The sequence below is a fragment of the Acanthisitta chloris genome, unplaced genomic scaffold (assembly GCF_000695815.1).
Source record: "Acanthisitta chloris isolate BGI_N310 unplaced genomic scaffold, ASM69581v1 scaffold9528, whole genome shotgun sequence".
Taxonomy (NCBI): Eukaryota; Metazoa; Chordata; class Aves; order Passeriformes; family Acanthisittidae; genus Acanthisitta; species Acanthisitta chloris.
The window spans coordinates 43,812-67,408 of NW_008686493.1; the positions used below are offsets into that span (position 1 = coordinate 43,812).

The 23,597-nt window shown below is 44.8% G+C and overlaps 1 protein-coding gene across 1 annotated transcript in view; it reads left to right on the forward strand.

Annotated features, from left to right (window-relative positions):
• Positions 1–16,617, forward strand: part of LOC103807436 (ATP-binding cassette sub-family A member 10-like) — a 20,490-nt gene extending 3,873 nt beyond the window's left edge. The window contains exons 8-38 of the mRNA XM_009080162.1: positions 498–645; positions 1,151–1,322; positions 1,799–1,857; positions 2,311–2,421; positions 2,514–2,689; positions 3,021–3,140; positions 3,732–3,870; positions 4,003–4,093; positions 4,388–4,527; positions 4,688–4,807; positions 4,952–5,147; positions 6,202–6,368; positions 7,116–7,243; positions 7,591–7,728; positions 8,253–8,366; positions 8,688–8,858; positions 9,174–9,284; positions 9,894–10,022; positions 10,892–10,945; positions 11,391–11,482; positions 11,868–11,988; positions 12,327–12,444; positions 13,011–13,102; positions 13,465–13,643; positions 14,227–14,302; positions 14,559–14,653; positions 15,105–15,224; positions 15,397–15,537; positions 15,794–15,873; positions 15,954–16,009; positions 16,519–16,617. Coding sequence (XP_009078410.1) covers positions 498–645; positions 1,151–1,322; positions 1,799–1,857; positions 2,311–2,421; positions 2,514–2,689; positions 3,021–3,140; positions 3,732–3,870; positions 4,003–4,093; positions 4,388–4,527; positions 4,688–4,807; positions 4,952–5,147; positions 6,202–6,368; positions 7,116–7,243; positions 7,591–7,728; positions 8,253–8,366; positions 8,688–8,858; positions 9,174–9,284; positions 9,894–10,022; positions 10,892–10,945; positions 11,391–11,482; positions 11,868–11,988; positions 12,327–12,444; positions 13,011–13,102; positions 13,465–13,643; positions 14,227–14,302; positions 14,559–14,653; positions 15,105–15,224; positions 15,397–15,537; positions 15,794–15,873; positions 15,954–16,009; positions 16,519–16,617 — 3,753 coding nt within the window. The remainder of the gene's footprint in view (positions 1–497; positions 646–1,150; positions 1,323–1,798; positions 1,858–2,310; positions 2,422–2,513; positions 2,690–3,020; positions 3,141–3,731; positions 3,871–4,002; positions 4,094–4,387; positions 4,528–4,687; positions 4,808–4,951; positions 5,148–6,201; positions 6,369–7,115; positions 7,244–7,590; positions 7,729–8,252; positions 8,367–8,687; positions 8,859–9,173; positions 9,285–9,893; positions 10,023–10,891; positions 10,946–11,390; positions 11,483–11,867; positions 11,989–12,326; positions 12,445–13,010; positions 13,103–13,464; positions 13,644–14,226; positions 14,303–14,558; positions 14,654–15,104; positions 15,225–15,396; positions 15,538–15,793; positions 15,874–15,953; positions 16,010–16,518) is intronic.
• The last annotated feature ends 6,980 nt before the right edge of the window (positions 16,618–23,597 follow it).

Here is a 23,597-nt window from a genome sequence, read left to right on the forward strand (position 1 = left end):
ACTTTGTGTGGTTTCCCAGTTTTGCATCAGTCATATCCTCACACCTCTGTTTTCTAGAGTGATGGTTTCTAGCTCCAGTAATCTAATATTTGATTTCCTGATAAATATATATATAAAATCTGCCTGTGAGAGGAGATTTCTGGACCAGCAGAAAAAAGAGATCGAATTTGCTGCTGATTTCCCATATGGTTAAATCAATCACTAGGTAGAATTATGCCATTTTTGTCATGCCTCTGTCACCTCAAGGGTGCCAATAGCATGTTCCTTGAATGATTTGCTCTAAAACTCTGATATTTTCATCTGTTTCTGGATTGCTCTGGGAAATTCTGAATTGAAGCAGAAGTAAATTTATTCCCTTTCCTTTCTAGAAAAAAAGGTTGACAAATTGGTCAGTACTGCAGGGGATTTCTGGGTTGACAAAGACAATTTTGGTTTGATGGTGTGGGCTTAGTTTTCCAGCCTGAAAGTTATTCTTTTTTTTTTGTCCTTGGTTTCAGATTTTCCACTTAGAGAAATATGGAATGGGTTTCTCTTTTTCCAACCTTACAAAGGATGCACATTTTCTGCTCTCAACTTACATTATACTGGTCTTTGACTCGATCTTGTACATGGTATTGGCTCTGTATTTTGACAAAGTCCTGCCAGGTAGGTATGATTTCTCCTTGTGATCATACCTTCTTCTTCTATAGTTTGCACTGATATGGATTGCATGGGATAGTTCCTCAAGGAAATGTAGGGCTACTCCATCTCTGAGTCACCCAGATTGGGTTTGGACTAAATATTGTATCACTGAGTGACTTTTCTGCCCCTGGCAAGTCACAGAATCAATGACAAAACAGTATTTACTGTTGGTGTTTTCCTTTCTTTTTCTTTATTATGCTGCTCTTGAACTGTTTATGAGAAAATAGTGTAATAACGTGTGGGACAATATTTAATTCATTACATAAAATATTGAGTTCATTCAGTAATCCCTGAAGCCAAACTTCTTCTCTCATCTACCTCTGCTCCAAACCTGGGTTTTTTGTCTGGGCAAAGCAGCAGTTTCAAGGTAGCCAAGTATTTATTAGAACCTCCTAAATGTTTAGTTTAGGATGGTGTCTTGGTTGTGGCTTTGGTTAATGACAAGTCATCTTCTCTGCTGTTCTGACAGGCAAATTTGGCATCCCAGACCCTCCACTGTTTTGTCTGAAACCCTCATACTGGATGAGGAGCAAGAGAGGCTCCATCAGGGACATGCCCAGATCCACAGTGAACCCTGAGGAGCATCTTGGTGATGATGTAGAGCCAGTGCCCCCTGAATTCCTGGGGAAGGAGGCCATCAGGTTGGGAGAGAAGGAATTGCTATTCATGCTTATTGAACTTGGGTGTCTTAGCTTGAATGTTCCCACAGACCACTGCTCCTGCCACCAGTTTGGCCTTGGCTTCTCCAAGCAGTTTTCATGTTCATGAGGCTCTTGCAAAATGTATTGGTTCACAAAGAAAAATTAGAGCTAAAATGCAGATGAGGTAAATAAATAATTCAGGCTGGTCACTGATGGCGAAATTGGGATAAATACAGACGAAGAAATAGCAGGATTATTTTATTATTTTTTTTGCTGTGGACTTTAAACGTTGTTTCTCTAGCAATACTATGATATAGAGACATCACCACTGGCCTGAAGGAGGAAGTGGCTGTGGGACAGGCCAGGTTGGCTATGAGCCACTGGATGAACATCATGTTCATCAAAAATGTAAAACGTCCCAAGGGAAATACATGTACAGGAATCCCAAATTCATATCCTCCTTACCTTCCTTTCAGACTCTACAACATCAAAAAAGCCTACAAAAGGAAGGACAAGAAGACAGAGGCTTTAAGAGGTATGAAAGTTTTGATACTGATTCCTCTTAAAGATGAGGAAAAAGTTGTGCAAACATTTCAGTCAGTCAAAGAAAAGAAACAACACTTTGTGGCAACTGTTGATTGATGCCATTTATTTTGTTCAGATTTTACTGATTTTCTGTTTTTAATAAGACTAAAGGGAAGAAAGATTTTGCTGCTGTTGTTGTTTCATTTCTGTCTTCTCTGCTAAATACAGAGCTGCTTCTTTTGCCTTTAGTAAAAGGTTTGCAGAACTTTGCCTGACGTTACTTAAGGCAATTTCAGCTAATTATTTCTACTCAGTTCTTATATTTCTTAACTTCTCATGACTTTGACAATGAGTGGAAGCAAGTCAAGCCTCATTTCTTCCCAAACTTGATGTTGTTTTCCACAATGAGTGGAGGCAAGTCAAGCCTAATTTCTTCCCAAACTTGATGTTGTTTTCATTCTAGGTTTGTCTTTAAACATTTATGAGGGTCAGATCACTGCCTTGCTTGGCCACAGTGGGGCTGGAAAGACAACACTGTTAAACATCCTCAGTGGGCTCACATTCCCTTCAGAAGGTAGGATGGCAAACAGTATGATGGGATGGGCTTAATTCAAAAACTGTAAAGACCAGTTCATTCCACTTGATCACTTTTATTCCTCTCAACAGGCTCTGCCAACATATACAACTGCAAACTCTCAGAAACAGGAGACAGGGAAGAGATTAGAGAGATGATTGGCATTTGCCCTCAGTTCAACGTCCACTTTGAAGTCTTGACAGTGAAAGAGAACTTGAAAACTTTTGCAGAAATCAAAGGCATCAAGTCCAAAGATGTAGAGAAAGAGGTAAGTCTGTGTTGCCCTGGAACACATCACTGTGCAGCAATGCAGAGCTCCAAGCAAATCCCACGTTGCAGTCGAGGATCCTTTTGCACTGGGGAACAAAAAGAATCCACCTGGTTGCTGTGTCTTCTGACAATTAAAGCTCAAACCCACATCCAGCCTGGCCTGGAACACTTCCAGACATGAGGCAACCACAGCTTCTCTGGGAAACCTGTGCCAGTGTCTCACCACCCTCACAGGGAAGAATTTCCTCCTAATATCTTACCTAAATCTACTCTAATAAGGGGTGGAAGGACAACTGCTGCTGAGAATGGACATCCTTGTGCTGTTCTAGGTGCAAACCATTTTGGAACTGCTGGATATCAGTAACATCCAAGATACTCAAGCTGAGAAACTGAGTGGTGGGCAGAAAAGGAAGTTATCCATTGGAATAGCTATGCTTGGAAACCCTCAGGTAAAGCAGTAGGAATGGCTCTGGAATATAAAATCATAGAATTTTAGGGGTTGGAATGGAGCTTAGAGATCATCTAGTCCCAACCCCTGCCCTGGACAGGGACACCTCCCACCAGAACAGGCTGCTCAAGGCTTTATCCAACCTGGCTTTGAACACTGCCAGGGTTGGGGCAGCCACAGCCTCCCTGGGCAACCTGGGCCAGTGTTTCACCAAATATAGAGACTATTCAGGTCCAGAATAACTAAAACCTTGTGCATGTCTTCAACTACAAGTCCCTGCATGATTTCAGACTTCTTTATTAATTGTTATGATTATGAGCACTTTAATGTCATCATTTAGTATTTTAAAATGAATTTAACTCATAGTTCATGAGTTCAAATTTATAACTCATCTCCAAAACTAGACTTGCTCACCTAGTTTTGAAGCACACAGAGAGTTCCCTGACCCCTCACAGCACCCAGAACATCTGCCCTTGCATAAACATTGACCTGGGTCTCTTGCCTTCAGGACCTGAAGCTTTCAGAACACCAAATCCAAGAGACACATGATGGCTCTGGTGATGAGAAATGTCTGGTTTCATCCTTTCTGCAGGTTTTGTTGCTGGATGAGCCAACTGCTGGGTTGGATCCTCTTTCCAGGCACCAGGTGTGGAGTGTCCTCCGGGAGCACCGTGCGGGACGGGTGATCCTCTTCAGTACCCAGTTCATGGATGAGGCTGATATCTTGGCAGGTGGGCAAGGCTCAGCCTGGGGCATCTCTACAGGGCAACCCTGGAGCAGAGAGCCCCTGTGAGCTGCAGTTTCTAAAAAGTGTAGAATGATTGTTCTGCAGTATAATTTCCTTTGGCTTTTCCTCTTTTCAGACCGCAAAGCTTTCATCTCGCACGGGAAGCTCAAGTGTGTTGGTTCCTCTTTATTCCTGAAGAAAAAATGGGGGATTTGTTATCATTTAAGGTACTTACTTCAGCCTCAACTGATATCTGGGGACATGCATGTACATGGGGACACCAGAATTAACGTAAGGGGGAAACTGTAGAGGAGACATCATCAAAACAATTCAATTTACTGAATGAATATTGAATTAAACTAACTGAGACAGCATTTTGTGACAGAGTAAGGAAAGAAGGAAGTATGCTGGAGTTTGCTTTCAATGCATCTTGGCAAATCCAGTGGTGGCTGTGTTTTGTTTGGATGGGTTTGAGTTGGGTTTATTCCAAAACTAAGTGTTTGTGTTTTTCAACCCAACAGGATCCATGTCAGTGAGTCTTGTGACTTAGAGAACGTGACATCCCTGGTGAAACATCACATCCCCAATGCCACATTCTCAGGACACAGCCAATATGAGCTGAGATACAAACTGCCATTAGAAAATGTGAAAAAATTCCCAGGTAATGCATAGGAAAATCATTGGGAGTTACGCATAGAGAGAAAACATAATCACAAATGTTTTCCCTGTTGCTGGAGATGCTCCAGTCAGATTGACTCAGTTGAACCAAAGTCTAGTCTGGAGATATGTGATCATGCACTTGCTTTATCTCTCTCCTGCAGATTTGTTCAGTGGCCTTGACAGCTGCTCTGAGCAGGGAATTATGAACTATGGAGTTAGGATGACAACCCTGGAGGATGTCTTCCTGAGGCTGGAGGGAGAAACCACCGTGGACCAAGAAGGTACAAATGTGAATACACAATCCACAGCCAAAGAGATCAGCTCCTTTGCAATAACCCCTGGAACATGCTTCCAAATGTGGCTCTTAAATTGTCATGAATTGCAGCATGGAAGCTGATCTTAGTGCTTGTGGAAACTCTCTGCAGATGAGCATGTCCCTGGGGAGGAGTGGGCAGAAGCAGGACCACAATGCTCTGAAGAGACACCCCTAGGCTCCCTGCTGCTCTCAGACACTGGGAAGGCTTCAGTGGATGGTTTGGCTCTCTGGAGGCAGCAGGTCTCTGCCATGGCATGGGTGCACTTCTTAAAGCTCAAGGGTTCAGTGAAAAACCTGCGGTCAATGTAAGTACCAAAGTGATTTTCTCTTGGAGATGTGGAACTGGACCCAGTCACAGCAGAGGGGATGAGTTCATAGAAACATATAGAAACATAGAGTTTTAGAGGTGGGAATGGACCTCACAGATCATCCAGCCCCAACCTCCTGCCCTGGGCAGGGACACCTCCCACCAGAGCAGGTTGCTCAAGGCTCATCCAACCTGGCTGTGAACACTGCCAGGGTTGGGGCAGCCACAGCCTCCCTGGGCAACCTGGGACAGTGTCTCACCACCAGAACAGGGAAAAACCTCTCCCTAATATCTAGCTTAAATTTCCCTTAGTTCAATTTGAACCCATTACCCCTTGTCCTATCACTGCAGCTCCTAACAGAGTCCCTCTCCAGCTTCCTTGTAGGCCCCATAAATTTCCACACCTCTGTTTTGATGACAGTTTGGATTAACTGATAGCAGGTCTTGGCTTGAATTATTTTGTTAATCTGCACTCAGAGAGGAAAGCTTCCTCCTTTCCCCATGCCAGTAACACAAATCTTCTTTTTGTGCATTTTCATTTCTATACTGAATAATTTATGAAAGACAAACCCATTTTCTTTCTGAAGAAAAGAATCATTTAGAAGCATTTTGGTTTCAAATGAAGGAGGAGGGTTTAAAATGAGTTGATATGTACAGAGAGTACTTTCAGACTTCCTCTTCATTTTTTTTCTCCAGTTCTCTCATGTTACCAGTGTCTGAACTCATTGGGCCTGCTGGAGTTCAAGCTGACATTTCCTGCTAGGGCACAAGAAGCAAAAGGAAGATGCTGATTTATGAAAACCTTGTATCTTAAGGAAGCCTGAAAGGCATTTCATGACCCTAAAATGTTGAGCACTCCAGGCCTGAGGTCCTCTCCCTGCTAAACTTTGAATACCTTTGTGATCAAGATCTGAGACTTTTGAAAACAAACTTGCCTGAAATTTTTAGCAGAAAGAGCTTTGAGTAACCAGAATATTGTCCACCATTTCCAACACACAAATTCCGCTGAATATCTGTTTTCAGAGTGTTTATTCATCTCTTTCTCAATGTAGTTTGCTGCTCTATGTGGTTTTTCTGCTTCCTCTGGTTTTGCAACTGTCCCTGCTTGCTGCCTGGAAGAGTGCAAGTTTTTGGGAGCTCTCAGCTGCACGGTACTTCTTGCCCTTGGGGAAGAGGTCTCATGTGGGGACAACCACCCTCCTGGTCCACAACAACACAGGTGAGGGAAGGAGCCTTTCCTCACCCTTCTCTATTCTAGGGCTTCTTGTTGTTCCAGAGGAAATATGTGACAGAGCAGCTAGTTGCAGGATGTCAGGTGTATAAGGGGTAATGAAGGTTTTCATGGCTGAAGAGCATAAAAATTGTCTTTAAAGAGTTGTGAAGGAAACCCACTTTGGCTTCAGCAGCTGGGGAAATCCTGATGTGAAAAGGGATATCAGAGCAGATCGTAGAATCGTAGAATTTTAGGGGTTGGAATGGACCTTAGAGATCAGATTAGAAATGAGATTAGATAGGACACAGTTCTTTTCCTGCTCCAAATCAAGACCTCTATCCAAGCAATTCCTGCATTTTCAGTATGGGATTCTCAAACCATCCTGCAGTAAGGGCAGACTGACACTGAGCCAAATTAATGCTCTACTTCCAGAGTTTTCCCTTCAACATTCCCACGAGTGAAGGCTCTTTTACATTACTTGGCCAGAGTACAACACTGTTCCCTTCATCAGACCATCACAAAGGAGAAAACATTTTGTATCACCTCAGAAATGGCAGGGGAGGAAAAAAATGACACTGCAAAAATTCAGTCAATGAGACAGAAATCCATTAACTTCAGAAAAATGAATGTGCACTGATCCACCACATGTGTGCTGGCTGATGTCCACAGCTATTAGACTTCCTCTGGTCAAACCATCAAAGCCTCTTCTGTTTTTCAGTATTATGATTCCTCTGCTTTTGGCCTTCACACCAGGCACAGGCATTGACGACTTCATCCACGTGCTGGAGAGCCAAGACCTTACAGTGGAAATAACTAATGAGGAAAACATCACAGAGGAACTAAAACACTATGGGGCTATCCAAGTGTCTCGTAAAGGTCAGGTGAGGATTTTTCTCCTCTTCCTTCTGTTTCTTCCCAACAGTTGACTAACTAAGCAAGATCTCTGTGGAATAGTCCCATTGAATGAGGCCCAGATACAAAGATCTGAAAGTGTTTTAAGCAGTAAAGTAAATGCTAGAGGAGACTTTATCTCCCTCACCTTCCACCCCACACTTTACAACAATACAAACTTCCAATAGTCATCATTCAGGGGTTTTTTAGCAAAAAAAAAAAAAGGCATAAGCAAAACTATTTCAGGCCTGGCTTCTCCTGGTGTGCTCTTTTTCTACTGCTTCCCCATAGATGTAAAAAACCAAGAGTTTTCATCTTGTTTTCTTGCTCTTCAAAGAGCTACAGGTTCACTGTGTTGTGCCACTTGGAGGCCGTCAACTGCTTCCCAGTGCTTGTGAATGTCATCAGCAATGCTCTGCTCAGAGCCCTCAATTCCACTGGGCACATTCGGGTCTGGAATCATCCATTCTTCTCTGTAAGTGTCAGAGCTTGGCAGCCACAAAGTGTCAGAAAACAGCTGAGGGTTTCAGTAAACTGTCAGATTTTAATGGGAAGCTATGTAGAGCTGTCTGTACCTGTAAACCCACCTTCCATGGTAGTGGCTCTGGGATCACATTTCACTTCAGGAAAACTGAAGTTCACTTTTCCCTTGTGAGTCTCCAGGGCTGCTGAACAGAGAGGGTGGTTGGGAGGGTTTCTTCAGGGCGTTTCTTATTCTCTACATCACATTATTCAAGCTGTGGCCCATCAGTTGGCAGTAGAGAGAGCTCACTGCCAGTCTGGGTGGTGAAGTGGGACCTGCACCATCCATCTCTCCTCAGCATTGCCAAGCACTTTGCAGGGCAATGTTTTGGGAAAACCTTCTTTCTGCCACTGTTTGGTTTCAAATCCCACTTTGTGTGCCCTGTAACTCCTGAGAAATGCAGTCAGATGAACAGTTGCATCTAACCATTATGTTGCAGATGTTTTCTCCAAATGCTTTATCCTTTCTGTTTTCAGCTCTACCACACAGTCCACTGGGATTATTTTCTTTCTTTTTATCTCATCTATATGACGTTGTTATTCCCTGGGTTTCCTCCTCACTTTGCCATGGGCTGCACACAGGATTACAAGGTAAACTCCTTGAAATGGAGCAGATTTGGGATGGGCAGAAAGGATTGCGATAAAATCATTAAATCATTCAGGTTGGAAAATGCCTCTGATGCCATTGAGTCTGTATAATGCACAGCTCAAGGTGATTTCCTCTGCATTGCTCTGAACAGCTTTGCAGGCAGCACAACAATGTTCAAAGAGGAAAAGAGGTTGAATTTCCCCCCCAATATCACAGTGGTGACAGCTTTTTATTCCCTTTTTCTTCCCTGCAGCCATTCCCAGGGGTGCAGTTGGCCAACCAGGCACGGACAATAATCTGCCCTTTGCCTTGTGCTTTCCCAGGTGGGAGCTCGTGCCCAGCTGAGGATCTCTGGGCTTGTTCCCTCGGCATACTGGTGTGGCCAGGCACTGGTGGACATCCCTCTGTGTTGGCTTCTGCTCTTCTCCATGTTTGGCCTTCAGTTTGCCATGAGGACCAAGATTTCTGGGAGCATCGGCACCTTCTTCTTGCTGGTACGTCCCATTCTATTCTCCAGGGAGGGATTGAGGTAATATTTTGAGCATGTGGAGGGTCAGCTGAGACACTGTGGGTTCAGAAGGTACTAGCACAACTCTGGGTCCCCTTACTGACCTTCTCCTTGTTTCTCCTCCTATCATTTGGGTTTCTCCAGCTGGAAATAAAAGGCAATTAATCTTGCAGTAAAATTGTGGTCATTTCTAACTGCCCTGAGCTTAATGTATGATCATTTACACTGAACCTCATTGGATTCCTGGTGATTCACATCACTCCATTTCCTCCAACAAAAGTCTTTCTTTTTTTTTCTGTAGGCCACTGGAACTTTGGGTTATGGAATTTCTATTGTTCTCTTCATCTACCTGATCTCCTTCAACTCTCGCAAAGGATGGAACTGTGACCTTTGGTCTTTTATCCTGATACTGGTAAGCATATGGTTAGGTAATACACTGCAGGGCTCAGAAATGTATTTTGAGATCTTAAGGATGAACTAGATGTCAAAACATCATGTAGAGATGTAGAACATAAATATGGTTATGTGCTTTATAGCAGCCAATTCTATATTAGATTCATGTCACCATGTTCTGTTCCCACAATCCTGCTGTGACATGCATTTCCCCTGGAAATACTTGGATCCAGCCTGAGCTGGTGCAGGAATGGAGGCAAAAAAAGTTATTTATCACCCTGCTGGACACCTCACATCCAAGAGATATAAGGTGTTGAGACAGGAGCCATCAGGTTAGATACAGCCTGACCTGGAAGGAGATGGATTATTTGGCATGAATTGGGATGGGAATGAACAGAAGGGGATCTCAGGCTTCATTCTTCTGCCTGTGCCTAGGAAGAAGCCTCCCCAGTTGACCCCAAGCAGCAGCTTACCCTCAGGCAGAAACAGCTGAAGAGATGTCTTGTATTTATTTTTGTCCATTTCTATAAATCCAACAGGGAATTGCAAAGCTCGACCCACATAATTTTAAAGCCCAGTGAGTATAACCCTTCCCATCAGCTAAGACACCCTCTTGTTTTATTTTCAGATATGCTTTGTTTCTCTTTTCATCAACAAAATCATTAATTTGTACACCTACTCTAATGCCTCCAACTATGTTTTCTGCCTCTTGATTCCTGTGTTCCCACTGCTGGGTTTAGTGGATCGCAACAACAAGGTAAGGGATGGTTCTGGGCAAGGAGAGGCATAAAACACAACTATGAGTCCTTGTGAGCAAAGTCTGGTGCTAACTGCATGCTGCAGCCTGGGAAGGCTCATTCTGGATGGGATTTTCCAGAAGGCAGAGTGCATCAGTAGACAACTCTTTTAGATCAGGTCTCATTTTTCCAGCAGTTCATTAGAGCTGGGGCTGCTTCCTGTGCAGCTGAGCTGTGACTAAAGATTAGGTAAGCACTCAATTCTCTCCATGCAGAATCAGAGTCATACAACAGAATCATAGAATGGTTTGGGTTGGAAGGGACCTTAAAAACCATCTCATTCCACCCCTTGCCATGGGCAGGGACACCTTCCACTGGACCAGGTTGCTCCAAACCCCATCCAACCTGGTCTTGAACACCATCAGGGATGGAGCAGCCACATAGTCAAGCAACTTGGCTTGAACAATCCCCAGAGAAAATCTGAAGTCACACATCTGACTTTGCATGGAAACTGAGTGAGAATTGAGGAGACTCACAGGGCACTTTACTCCGTGTCAGCTGAGGGTGAACTGTCCCTCTGTCCTGTCCCACTCACCTCCACCTCTTCTCCACTGAGACCCAAAGGAGAGAGCTCAGATGTTTTCCTGTGACAGGACATCACCCCCAGAAGGAGAGTCTGGTACAAGTATTGAGAGCTGTGACATTTCTGGTATAGGACTGGGAGGTCCAACATAAAACATCCGTGTTTGCTCATCTGTATGGTGAAGGTTTTGGGTAAATCAGAAGCTTTTGGACATTTTCCAATGTGCATTTTTGAATGTTATTGTATTACCCATGGGTCTGCTAAAGAATCACAGGTCTTCATTGTGTGTTGTTTTTCTTCTTACAGATTTTTTCGGAAAGTGTGGCTCCAGAAAGTGATGAACTAGTCGCTGCCTTCGCAGTAAGAAAACATTTAACATTACTTTTATTTAAGAACGTTGATCTCTTAAACCCCTTCCCCAGTTCTGAGGAAACAGGCAAGAACCCTGAGCTCTTTGCATGCAGGAGAATGATCTCAGTGGGTCTGGAGGAGATTCTCCCTGTGCTGAAATAACCTCTGAACACCTTTGAAATGGGAAAGGGAAAAGCCCAGATCACTTAATTCTGCTCTGTTGTTTTGAGCTGGGTTTTTTTTTTTCCTGCCTTTAGTACTTTCTGCAGTGTTGATAAGTGATAATAGAGTTCACAGCCTTCAGGATTACCCTGAGTTTAGATGTTAATGGGCTTCATCTTCACATACTGTATTTTCCCACACACAGTTTCTAACACTGCCACCACCTCAGTGTCAGCTGTAGCAGGAGGGAATTAATGTGTCGACCTCTCTTTTTTTTTTTTTTTTTTTGCAGCCTTATATCCATTCTGTGGCTTTCATTTTTCTTCTTCGCTCTTTGGAGACAAAATATGGACAAGCAGTTCTGAGAAAGGACCCAATATTTAGGTTTGTAGCAACACACCTACACCACAGGCACATGGGAGATCTAAATTCCTACCACATTGCTTTCCCTTGGATTTGTGTCTTTCTTTATAAATAGGTTGGTTTTTTAATACTGGTGGGTTTTTTAATGACTAAAATAGCCTCTTAAATACTGATGTGATAGTATAAAACTGCTCTCAAGCTTGTTTGTACCTCCACATGGTGCTACCTGATGTACCAGCTCAGGTCTTGGTACAACACAGAAAGATTATAAATCTTTTAATTATAATAACAACAGCAACAAGAAGCATTGAATCAGAGGGACATTTTGTCTTGGTCTATCCAAAACACATTGGTGGAGAAAAAGGGTAAAGAACAAAACCCTAAGACAAATCTGGTGTGTTTTCAGGATTTCCCCAAGGAGAGAAAGCAACCACCAACACCTCAAGGAGCTTGAAGAGGAAGATGAAGATGTTAAAGCAGAAAGAGAAGCAGTGAGAAATGCCATAGTGGCTCGGAGTCAGGAGGAGGTATGACCAAGTGTTGTCCTTGTTTCATTCTGTGCCTGGTAAAACACAAACCATCAGCTCTCAATAAGTGCAGGGCAGTGCTTTGGGTGCATTGTTCTCACTGGGAAAATCAAACTTCCACTAGTACAGTGTGGGTTCCATCAGGATAGAGAAGAAAGTTGTTAAGAGGAAAATGGGCAATAAAATGTCATGTTGCACCTCATATCCCTGGTGAGCTATAAAACAAAGGTCTTTAGAAGGGTTTTTTTTTTTTTGCTTTGTAAATGGAAAAATATTACTGAAGGATTCATGCTAGCCAAGATAATAAACTAATCTTGCTTCTTCCTCCTCACTTGCAGAAATCAGTCATCATAGTCAGCAATCTGTGCAAGGAATATAAAATCAAGCAAGCTGGTTCAGTTTTCAAGAAAAAGAAGAAAACAGCAACCAAAAACATTTCCTTCTGTGTTAAAAAAGGTAAGAGCTGGAACTGATGTGCTAGACCTGTTTTGAACCCTGATCATACCCAGAGAGTTCATTCTCTGCAGATTCTCAGTTACCTGAGCAAGGACATAAAAAGGTCAAATTTATTTGCTCTGTCATCAAAGCACCTTCAGTCTGGGGTTGATGTGCTAGTGATCAGTGTGGTGTGGATGGATCCTATTAGTTAGCTTTGACTATCCATCATCTAAAATAACAGATCCTGCAGAGAGGGGACACCTTTAGCAGTGGCTTCTGGGAGCAATGCTCAGACTCAGAGCATCAAGGAAAGGTTGGATGGAGCTCTGAGAAACCTGGGCTAGTAGGAGGTGTCCCTGCCCATGGGAGGGGGTTGAAACTAGATGGTCTTTAGGGTCCCTTCCAACCCAAACCATTCCATGATTCTGTGATCAATCAGACTTGAAACCTTATGAGCTCTCAGAACATGGATTTATACTGTTCACTTTTCTATGAACTTTGATATTAGGACACTCTCTATTTTTTCTTCTGATATATTTCTTGAGTGTGGTGTATTCCTGAGAAATGATATGTATTGATTCCAGGAGAAGTATTAGGACTTCTGGGGCCCAATGGAGCTGGTAAAAGCACAGCTATCAAAATGATTACTGGAGAGACCAACTTGACTGCTGGGCAGGTAGGAGACATCTGGAGCAAAGGGAGATAGATCCATGATAACAGTGCAAACCTTGTACTTCGGCTAAGCTCTAACTTTGGTCGCAGCATTATAAGTGAGCAAGGTCTTAATCGAATTCATTGTGCTACTAAATTAATTGATGTATTAACAAAAGTATTGGGAGCTACTTCTAACTTTAACAATCTACCCTAATTGGCCATGTTTCTCTTTAAAAACCATGCAAATGAGCATTGCAAAAATCACTCCCTTGATCATTGGGTTTCCTTCCTACACCCCAAAGAAGCTCATAATCTTCCCCTGAGCCATATCCTTGTGCCTGGACAAGGCTGTGTGAGAGAGGAATGACCAGTCTGGTTGTGCAGGTGCTGATGAAGAGGGGACAAGGAGCAATCTCCCAGCTCCAGGACCACAGTCCTTCCTTCCTGGGGTACTGCCCCCAGGAGAACCCACTCTGGTCAGACCTCACCGTGCACGAGCACCTGCAAACCTACGCGGCCGTGAAAGGAGTGTGCAAGGAGGACACAACTGCTGCTGTCAACAGGTATGGATGGTTGGGCAATGTTTTATCCCCTAGTCATGGGGAGGGGACCAGAAAGTTAAAATTCACCCTGAGCCAGAGGAAACATTGAAGGGAACTCAGGAAATGGAGCTGCAAAAGTGCTTTTATGTTAAATACTGCGATGAAGTGTGTGGGTTAAGAAAAGCTCCAATTTGCCTGAGTGCATTTAGTGGGGATAAATTTGCCACTAATGTCCTTTTAAGTGTGTTATCTTGAGGCAGCTTTTCTGAAATCTCTGATGTTGTAGTTTGGCAGGACAAGAAAAGGGTGCTTAAGTACTGTGTGCTCAGCTGACACTGGCAAGGTAGAATGGATTTGTAATGCTGTTGGCACTAATGGTGGGTTTAGAAAAGAGCTCGTGGCCTCTTCAGCAGAATTTGCTTCAAATATTCACTTACATTTTAATAACACAATAAATGTTTAATGAAAACAAGCAGGAGTCAAAAGCAAGGGTAAGAAAGTTGGTTTTTTAGGTGTCATTTTGAGAATCCTTGATGTGAGTATTGATTTGGAATGACAAAAATGTCCTTTTTTTTTTTTTTTCACTTGTCCCCTCTCCCCACAGAATAGTGAATGCTCTGCAGCTTCAGGATTACCTGAAAAAAAAAGCCAGAAAATTATCTGCTGGGGTAACCAGAAAGGTATGTTTTGCTTTACCTCTACTGAGCAATGAGCAATGCTCATAGCACAAACTGCTTCATGAGTGGAGGGACCTACCTGTGCTCTGAGCTACCCCTGAGAGTATCGTGTTGCCTCCCATGTTGGGGTGGTGGAAATGAGCTTTTTCCAAACCACATTTCCTAGAAATCAGAACCTTCATTCTCTCAGACAAAGTGATGTGTAAATAGAGTGCCAGAGACTGTAAAAGATTTGACAGAAGCCCTTTCCCTGTCGTAGCTGTGTGTCGCAATATGCATGTTGGGCAACCCTTCTGTCCTGCTCCTGGATGAGCCCTCCACTGGCATGGACCCCAATGGGCAGCGCTGTGTGTGGTGAGTAGGACCTCAGCCACTAGGTCACCACAGTGGGAAAGGGGTGGGAAGTGCTTTAGGTTAGATAAAAAGTGTTTTACTCCCTCCACAATTAGTGCTGCTCATCACGTGCCAACGGTTTTATTGGAAGCTCAGTTTTCTTGGTTGTCTCTAGCTAAGCATGAGAAAAGAGAGAGCAAAATTATTTTACCTTCATCCTTTTTGTAAACTTTAGGATAGTCCTAAATGGGATTTGGGCGAATTCCTAAAGAGACTTGAATCAAAAGTATTTTTTGGCGTTATATCAAAGTATTGCCCTGTGCTCATCAGCCTGAAGTTGCTGCATGTGAAGGTTTGACACTTGTTTTAGGGGAGAGGCATTTGGAGGGCCAAAGGGCTAAGAAAAAGAGTCTGATATTCCTTGGGAGTGATCCTTGGGATTGTTTTGCTTTTTTCCCCTTCTGGTGCTCAGGAAAATGATTCGTGATGCCTTGAAAACCAAGGAGTCAGGAGCCATCCTGACAACACACTACATGGAGGAGGCCGAGGCAGTGTGTGACCGTGTGGCCATCATGGTGTCTGGGCACCTCAGGTAGGTGGCAATGCAACCAACCCACAGTTTCTCCTCCAACCTCACCTGGCCAAGCCATCACCATGAGTGTTATGAAGTGCTCCCCATGGATTTCCCATTTGGGAAGGAGCAGGCAGTGGGGCAGCAATGGTTTCACCCCTGACATCTGTTCTTCTTCCTCCCTCCCCTGTAGATGTATTGGCTCCATTCAGTACCTAAAGAACAAGTTTGGCAAAGGTTATCTACTGGAAATCAAGGTGAAGGATCCAGAGCACAGTGATCTTCTCCATGCTGAGATTTTGAGGATTTTCCCCAGTGCAGCCCGTCAGGAGAGGTAACTAAAACATATGGGATGAATAGTGGTATCAACACTACCTCATCCTGAAAAACATGCCCAGTGTGATGTCCACAAAGGCTCTCAGCTGGAGAAGGATGAACATCTCAGGGTCCCTGTAAGGGGATCTGATTTGTTAATGTCACCACATCCAGCCCTGCTGTGATCCCAGCAGCAAAACATCCAAACATCCATAAAGTTCTGATCCCAGAACCTCAACACAGAGCAAGAACCACCTTTTCTTCTTTTCTCCAAGGTTCCCCTCTTTGCTTGTCTACAAGGTCCCAATGGAAGATGCACTGCCCCTATCTCAGTCTTTCTCCAAGCTGGAGAAAGGTAAGAGCCAAACAAGATGACTTTTGGAAAAGGTGGAACAGAGGCTGCTGATTTTTGAATCTCTTCCCATTTTCCCACAGCCAAACAAACCTGCAACCTCGAGGAGTACAGCTTCTCCTTGAATACTTTGACTCAGGTAGGTGATTTCAAGGCTAGACCTGGGCTGGTGCAGTGGCTGCACGACCAAAAAAACTGCCTGAATGTGGTGGGTGAGGTGTCCTGGACTAGCAAAGTGGGGGAAAATGATATTTTTAATAAAGAGATTTAGCATGGTAAGAGCAAGTCTAGGTAAAGTCTCAGACTCCACTTGCTGAGACAGGCACACAACACACCAAGGGATGGATGCCCTTGGTAGATGTTCATGCCCAACCTCTCCAGTTGCTCCAGAAGCAGCTGGTTGTTTTTGCTGGTGCAGGGCTGGTGGCAAAGAGGAGGAATGTTTATGTCAATGCATTGGTGGACAAAACTCTCTGGATATAGCTATAGGTACCTCTCAGCAGGTTATACCAGAGAGCACAGGAGTCTCAGCTACTGCACAGCTGCTCCCCCATAAAGCTACTCCACACACCTCTTGCAGGGGCTGCAGAGCTGTAAAGGAGCATCACAGCATCTAGTGAGAGTCAGGTTTTATTTTGTCCTTTCTAGGTGTTTTTGGAACTCTCCCGAGAGCAGGAAAAGGATAACTTTGATCCAACTTTGGATGGGACTTTCGACTGGAAACAGCTCCAGCAGGAGGATTGTTAGAGGCCTACAATGCTCATTTACACATACTCAATATTAACCAAACTGCACATATTTACTGCCAATATCAGCACACCACAGAGAGGAGGAACAGGCTCTGCTGAGGACTCCTCTCCCATGCAGAAGGCATTTCACTTGGACTCTGCAGGTGTCTACACTAAGCTCCATCCCAAGCTGAACTTCCAGTGGCTGGTTGACTAAACAGTGCTCACACTGGTGAGAGCTCTTATCAAGCAGAGAAACTTGCAGCAGAGAGACTGAAAGGTTTTCAGGAAGAAGGGTCATAACCCATCCCTGGGAATCAAGGCTCTGCTTTCCTCAGTGGATCTGGTTGCATCAGGGAATATGGACACACTGCCAACCTTTGGGGCTCCTCTCCCACCAATGTCTGGGACTATTTGCCTATGTTTAAATACATCTTACTGAAATTTGCACTCTACTTTTATAGCTTTCCAATAAATGTCTCTATAGATACTGCAGTTGCACCTTCATCTGTCATCATTGCTATGGACAGCAGGAAGAGCTAAGCCACTCAAGCTCCTTCCCCTGGGGATGGAGGTGCCTGCAGAGGACTCAGGGGTGCTGGCAGGTGGTTGTAGACCCTCATGTTTACTGTCTCTATCAGCCTGGTTGGGTGAGTACTCATCCCTGCCTTCCCTCCATGCTGGGGTGAGTGGCTGTCAGTCCTTCCCATGGAAACCAGCCTGGGCTGTTCAGCCTGGAGAAGAGAAGGCTCCAGGGATTTGTTAGAGCCCCTTCCAGTAGCTGGAAGCTAGAGAGGGACTTTTGACCAAGGGCACGTAGTGATAGGACAAGGGAGAATGACTTCAACAAACAGAGGGAGGGTTAGATTAGACACTAAAAGGAATTTTTTTACAGTGAGGGTGGTGAGGCTCAGGCACAGATTGCCCAGAGAAGCTGTGGCTCTCTCATCCCTGGAAGTGTTCCAGACCAGGTTGGATTGGGCTTAGAGCAACCTGGGCTAGTTGAAAATGATTCTTGTCACTGCAAGGAGGTTGGATAGGTGACCCTTAATGGTCTCTTCCAACCCAAATCTATGATTAACCTCCTGTTATTTCTGTGCCAAACTTATTTGTAAAGGTGAAAACTCTCCAATTCTCTACACACAATCCCAGCAGTGGCTGTGTTGCAATCACTGCTTGTGTGTGTTCCCCACTCAGCTGCAAAGCATATTTTGGCAGTTGCAGGACACATATTTAGAGAGATCCTGGTTATTTCCACTCTGGTTGCACAACATCTCCTTTCCTACTCCTCACCCCTGGGAAATGAGTAAGTGAACTCACCAGACATCTTGGTCACCTGTTCAGACACTCAGCTCCAGGAAATGGGAATTCTGTGAAAAGGAAGAGTTTTGTTTAGTGCTCTGGGGATGTCAGCAGAGGAAGATGAGGCAAACAGACATAGCTCCATCACCTCCTGCACAAGGAAGAGAAGAAGACCCACAGAGAGTCCCCAAAGAGAAGCTGGTTGAAGCTGGGGCTTGGCATCAGCCTGGAGGGAAAGGGGACAGGGCTTGTGGCATTGCCAGCACACAGTGGAGATTTCCAGGTCCTGGCCCATGGCCAGTGCTTGGAGAAAGGAGTTTTGTCACCAGCACAAAGCAGAGTTTAGCTGGCAAGATGGAATGAACAAAAGTTCTCAAAAAGTTCACGAGGGCTTAGCTTTTCCATTGGAAAGCAAAAGAACAAGAGACAGAGAGATTTCCTGGAAATGAACTGACTTCTTAAATATTCCCTTTAGAGTTTGCCTCCACCTCCCTCCCTTCCCTTGCCCTGAGCTGAAAGGCTGCAGGAGGAAAACTATCCCCTGTAGCTGCAGTGGCTCTGCCTGTGAGCTCTGAGAGTGCTGGGGCTGACAGCACCCCACTTGGAAGCATCCTGCTCCAGCATGAAACCAGCTCCAGAGCTGCCTAACATTCTGGTTATTCCCCTTGTTTTCCAGCACAGCGAGAGCCCTCGGTGCCCTTTGCTGATAAACCTGGAGCAGAGCACATTGGCTGTGCCAGAGGGTGTCCCAGCACAGAATGGGTGAGTCAGCTCCTCTGTGGATGCCACACACTCCTCACAGTAACTCAGGCAAAACTTAGTCTTATTAACAGGGAGATTCTTATTTAATAGATGGAATAATTCCCTCTTTATGCAGCAAAGCCCCAAAGCACACAAAGGGCCATTCACCAGCCACTTCCAGTGCGGATTCCAAGCATCATGTCATCCTGAAATGACAGCAAAAAGCAGCCCAAGACTTTCAGGTTAGGTGAGAAAAGTGGTGCTGTATGGTAGTTTTTGTGTGCTGAGGACAAGAGAAGCAAGGCTCAAGGTTTGGGAGCCTGTGTTACACCCTGTCAAGTTTGGGGGAGCAAAGGGGTGTTTGAAGGGTTGACAGGAATGACAGAGCTTTCCAGGTCTCCTCCAAGCAGTGACAGAGAAGAATATCACCATCCCTGGAGGTTTTCAAGCTGAGACTGAATGTGGCACTTAGTGCCATGGTCTAGTAACCACGGTAGGGTTGGACTCGATGATCTTGGAGGTATCTTCCAACCAGGTTGATTCTATGATGATCCTATGATTCTATGATGAATATTGTCTAGTTCAAAGGCTAATTAAGCAACTCCCATGAAGTGCAAGTTAGCAAAAAAATTCTCAAATTTCTGAGAATTTCAAGGAACTTCACAACCAGCAGTGGTGCAAGCTTCAAAATAGCTGAGACAAACTTCTGTGGGGTGGGAGGAGGGCAAAGCTCAATGATGTCAAGCAAAGGACTGGTGGCCTGAAGGGAAAGTCCATACAAGATGTTCTCCTGCCTGCAGATACCCTGTGGGGTAAAGGCAATGTACCCCAGCCCAGTGCATCCCCTCCCAGCCCTTTCTGTATCCCATTCCCAGCAGCAGTGCCATGACCATGTGTCCTTCCTGGGTTGGTGCCTCCAGGTCTTGCAGCTCAGCTGGGTGAAAAACATCCTTTTTATTTGAGCAAGCCAGGCAGGAAGAAAACAGGAGACAGGAGCAGCACCAAAGAGAAAGTTCTTTGTGTGTGTTCTGGAAGGAAAGGCACCACAAATACTGAGTGTCCCATGCTGTGATGTTAATGAGCATCTCCAGCCAGGCAGACACCACAAAAGGCTTCATCAGAGTGGACACAGCTCCTTCCTGTGCAGCACCATGTGTGTCTGTCCCAGAACAGAGTCAGATGTTCTTCAAGCAGAAGAAATGAGGCAAGGCAGATGCTGGCAACCTCGAAAGCACTGGAGGCCAATTCTCTTTTTCCAGTCACTTGAGACAGAAGAGGGAATTGGGACTGGATTCCATCTCCATGTGTGGATGGGTGAGTAGGGTGTATCAACTCCACAGCTAATGTGAACCAGCACAGCACATGAGTACCAGGGAGTCCTAACAAGCATCTCTCAACACATTTAATTTTCAAGCCTTTTAAGCTTGAATTACTATGCACAGGAAAGTTGAGAGGAAGATTTTTTTCCTCTTGCATTGATTCACTCTGATTTGACTTAGCCCCTCGACTCTCAGCTCAAAATACTCTCTTTAGCAGCAGATGGATAAAATATCAGGCAGAAGATGATGTGTGGCTGTGACAGCAGCCAAACCCAACAAAATATTTGCTTCAAAGCAGGAAGAAGGATAGCATGTCCAGCTGGGAAAAGCAGGAAATAGGTTTGAAATGAGTGAAAGAAGGGGACAGAGAAGGAGACAATTGTGTAAGTCATGATGTTTCAATTGCAACAGGCCTGAATTATAACAGAAGTTCATGAACTTGTGTTCTAGGCAAAATGGAAGTGTTTGATTCATTACTGTGCATCTTCTTCCTGGCACAGACATGAGCTGGTGGTTTATGGACAGGTAAGGAAGGACACAGGCAGCTGAGCCCATGGACTAAATCCATCCTCCTGCAGGGCTTTGGGATTTTCAGGATGAATTCTGGCTATTTGAAAATATCAGAAGTCATCTAGTTGAATAATTCATGTCCCTAGAGAGGTCTTGGGTTGGGTCAGCAGGAGCCTGGATGCCAAAGGCAAATCCATCCCATGAATTTTTGTGGTATGCTGGAACAGGTTCTGCTGTGTCATTGTGGCAGTGAAATATCACAGGTTTGCTGGAAGAATTGCCACCAGCATCAATAGATCCCTGTCTCTCCCAAATAAATGGATGCAGCTATAGGAACCTAGAATATCTATACATAATCAGCCCTTGCAGGTGGCTCCACAGCCTGAACCTCCCTTTGAGCAGCTTCTTTCTCTCTTTCTCTCACTCTCTTTTTCGCTTTCTTATATTTCTTTCTTGTCTTTCTTTTTTTTTGTCTTCCCCTATGTCCCCAGTGAGAGCCAGGAGCCAGCTGAGTCACCATTTCCTCCAACCACAAAACTCAAGATGACCCAAGGCATCTTCCTTCTCATCCAGGCACATGAATGAAGCTATTTTTGCCCACCAACACCTGCTTGGATCCCAGTGGGATTCCAGCCCACAACAACCACCCAGCAGGCTCAGCAGATCTCTGTGGGAGTGATGGACACAGAATTCCAACAGCTGGAGCACAGCTGGGAAGGGAGGTTAGTGCTGCCAGGGTTGAGCTGGAAATGGTGGTTTTTTGTGTGTGTTTTTCAGCTATTTCAGTCCTGTGAGCACACGTGGACTAAGAGGCAAAGTCTGCACTGGGCTACTGGAAATACTCCTTATGTTCCCAGTGCCAGCAAAAAGTCATTAATTAATTAAAGTGAGTGCCATAGGATGAGAGGAGGATTTGAGGCAGTGCTCAGCATCACCTTAGGCAGCTGAGGACATCTCCTTGTTGGCATGGGCCACAGCTTCCTCCACCCACAGACTTTGGTTTTCCTTGGCCTCACTGTGAGAAATTCATTTCATGTTCTAAATGCAAATCCTCCAAAGGATTCTCAGGATGCTAAGGAGGAATTCAGAAAGAACAACCAAAAGAAGCAAGAGGAGGTGAGTTGTGTTTTTTTTTGTTTTTTTCTTCTCCTTTAATTTGAAAAATAACAGGCCTCAAAACTGCTGTTTGTTTCCCTCTCAGGATAGGACAGAAGTCTCCTGCCAGCATCATGTCACAGAGCTGTGCCACATTTCACACAGGGATTTGTGACTGACTCTCACGAGGCACTGGGAAGCAAGAAATGGGCTCTGGTGAGTAAATGATTGCACAACAGCTTCTACATCTGATTTCTTGCCTTTGGAGAACATCCACTCCCATCCTGGGGCTTTCTTGGAATTTAAGGCAAAGCAGTTACAGGACAAACAAATGAGGACACTTGAGTGGGAGGGATGGAGAGCAGCAGCAGCTCTGTGTCTACCCCAGGACATGCAGTCACTGCATCCACTGAGGAAAGCTAAAATCTGAGCTGGCTTTGAAAAACACCTGGACAAATTCATGCAGGAAAACTGCACCTCTGGGGAGCTGCTAAAACCTTCCAAGGGACAGTAGCCACCTGCCCTGTCCCTTGTCCTCCTGCACCCAAAGGGTCCCCACAAGCAGCCAAAGGAGGTGTTGGGGCCCTGTTCTCTTGGGATCCTATTTAACTCAGTGTTGACTTTGGACATAAAAACCCAAGAAGGGAAAATTGGTAAAGAAGGAACTCTTTGGGGGGGGGGGGGAAGAAATCACCTTTTTAGGATTAGCACTGGCTGTGGGCTAAGTGGCATAGTGTCAAGACCATTCTGGATGGGACTTGGAGCAAACTGGGCTAATGGAAGGTTTCTCTGCCTGTGGCAGGAGGTGCAATGAGATGAGCTTTAAGGTCCAACTCAAACCATTCTGGAATTTCTGTTTTCCCAACAATGGTAATGCACATGCAAATCATCTGTGCAAGTGAAATACAGGCAATAATTGGCTTGAACTGCAGTGTTTCTAGCAGAAAGGCTGCAGGTCAGTGTTCATTCAAAACAAACACTATTTCTGCTCTGTAATCATAGGCTGAGGCTGGAAAAGGCCTCTAAGATCAGAGATCAGCCTGTTAATGGATGATCTCTTCTCTACAGCCTCTGTTCTGCCTTTGCTAGAAAGGAAAGATAGCTGTTGTTAGGAAAAAAAATACTGGATTTGCCATTCCCAGGTGCCAGACAGAATTGCCCATAGAGTTCTCCCACCAGGGCAGATGTGCTAAACATGTCCAGTGGGGAAAATACATTTGATCACACCTGGGAATTGGGAGATGGAGACCTGCAGATGCTCAGGGGCCACAACACACCTTGTCCTCACTCTGGCATGAGCCCTTCCCACTTCTGCACTGCTGCTGGACCTGCTTTTGTAGGAAAAAAACCTCTGCAAGCTGATGGCTATTAATATGATATAAGCCATGAATGAAATTTCCTTAAGGAAATACAGAGTGCTGGGATGGTGGAGCAGGGGCTAAGGGCACCAGGGAGGGAACAGGAGGCTCTGCTCATGCAGAAAGGGCCATGGGGACACAACCAGTAGTGTCCCAACAGCTGTGTGCTCTCAAAGCAGGGCAGACAGGCTCATTTTCTTTCCCCCTTCTCTCTGAATCAAATGTAAAGTTTATGCCTTTTTTTTTCTGTTTGTTTTCCAAGCGAGAGGATTTTACACAATGGCTTTCCGAGAAAGAAGATGCGAGGCTTGTCTTCTCTTTCCTGGAACTGCCCTGATGAATGAATCCCATCTCTCCCCTCGGGGGGGGCAGTGTGTCCCGTCCAGCTCAGGATTTATCCTCGTTCACACTGTGCCATCTCCCGGTGGCACCGAGCTGTGCACAGCTGGTACCCCCCGAGCATCCCTGCATCCCGGCCCAGGCTCAGGTTTGCATCCCCAGAAGTGTTTTTTTTTTGCTACCCAGTTGAGCCAGTGTGCTGGTTTGAGCTGGAGTAGAGTTAACTTTCTTCATAGAGGCTAGTATGAGGCTATGTTTGGTTTTTGTGCTGAACACAGAGTTGATAATGCAGAGATGTTTTTGTTGTTGCTGAGCAGAGCTCACACAGAGTCAAG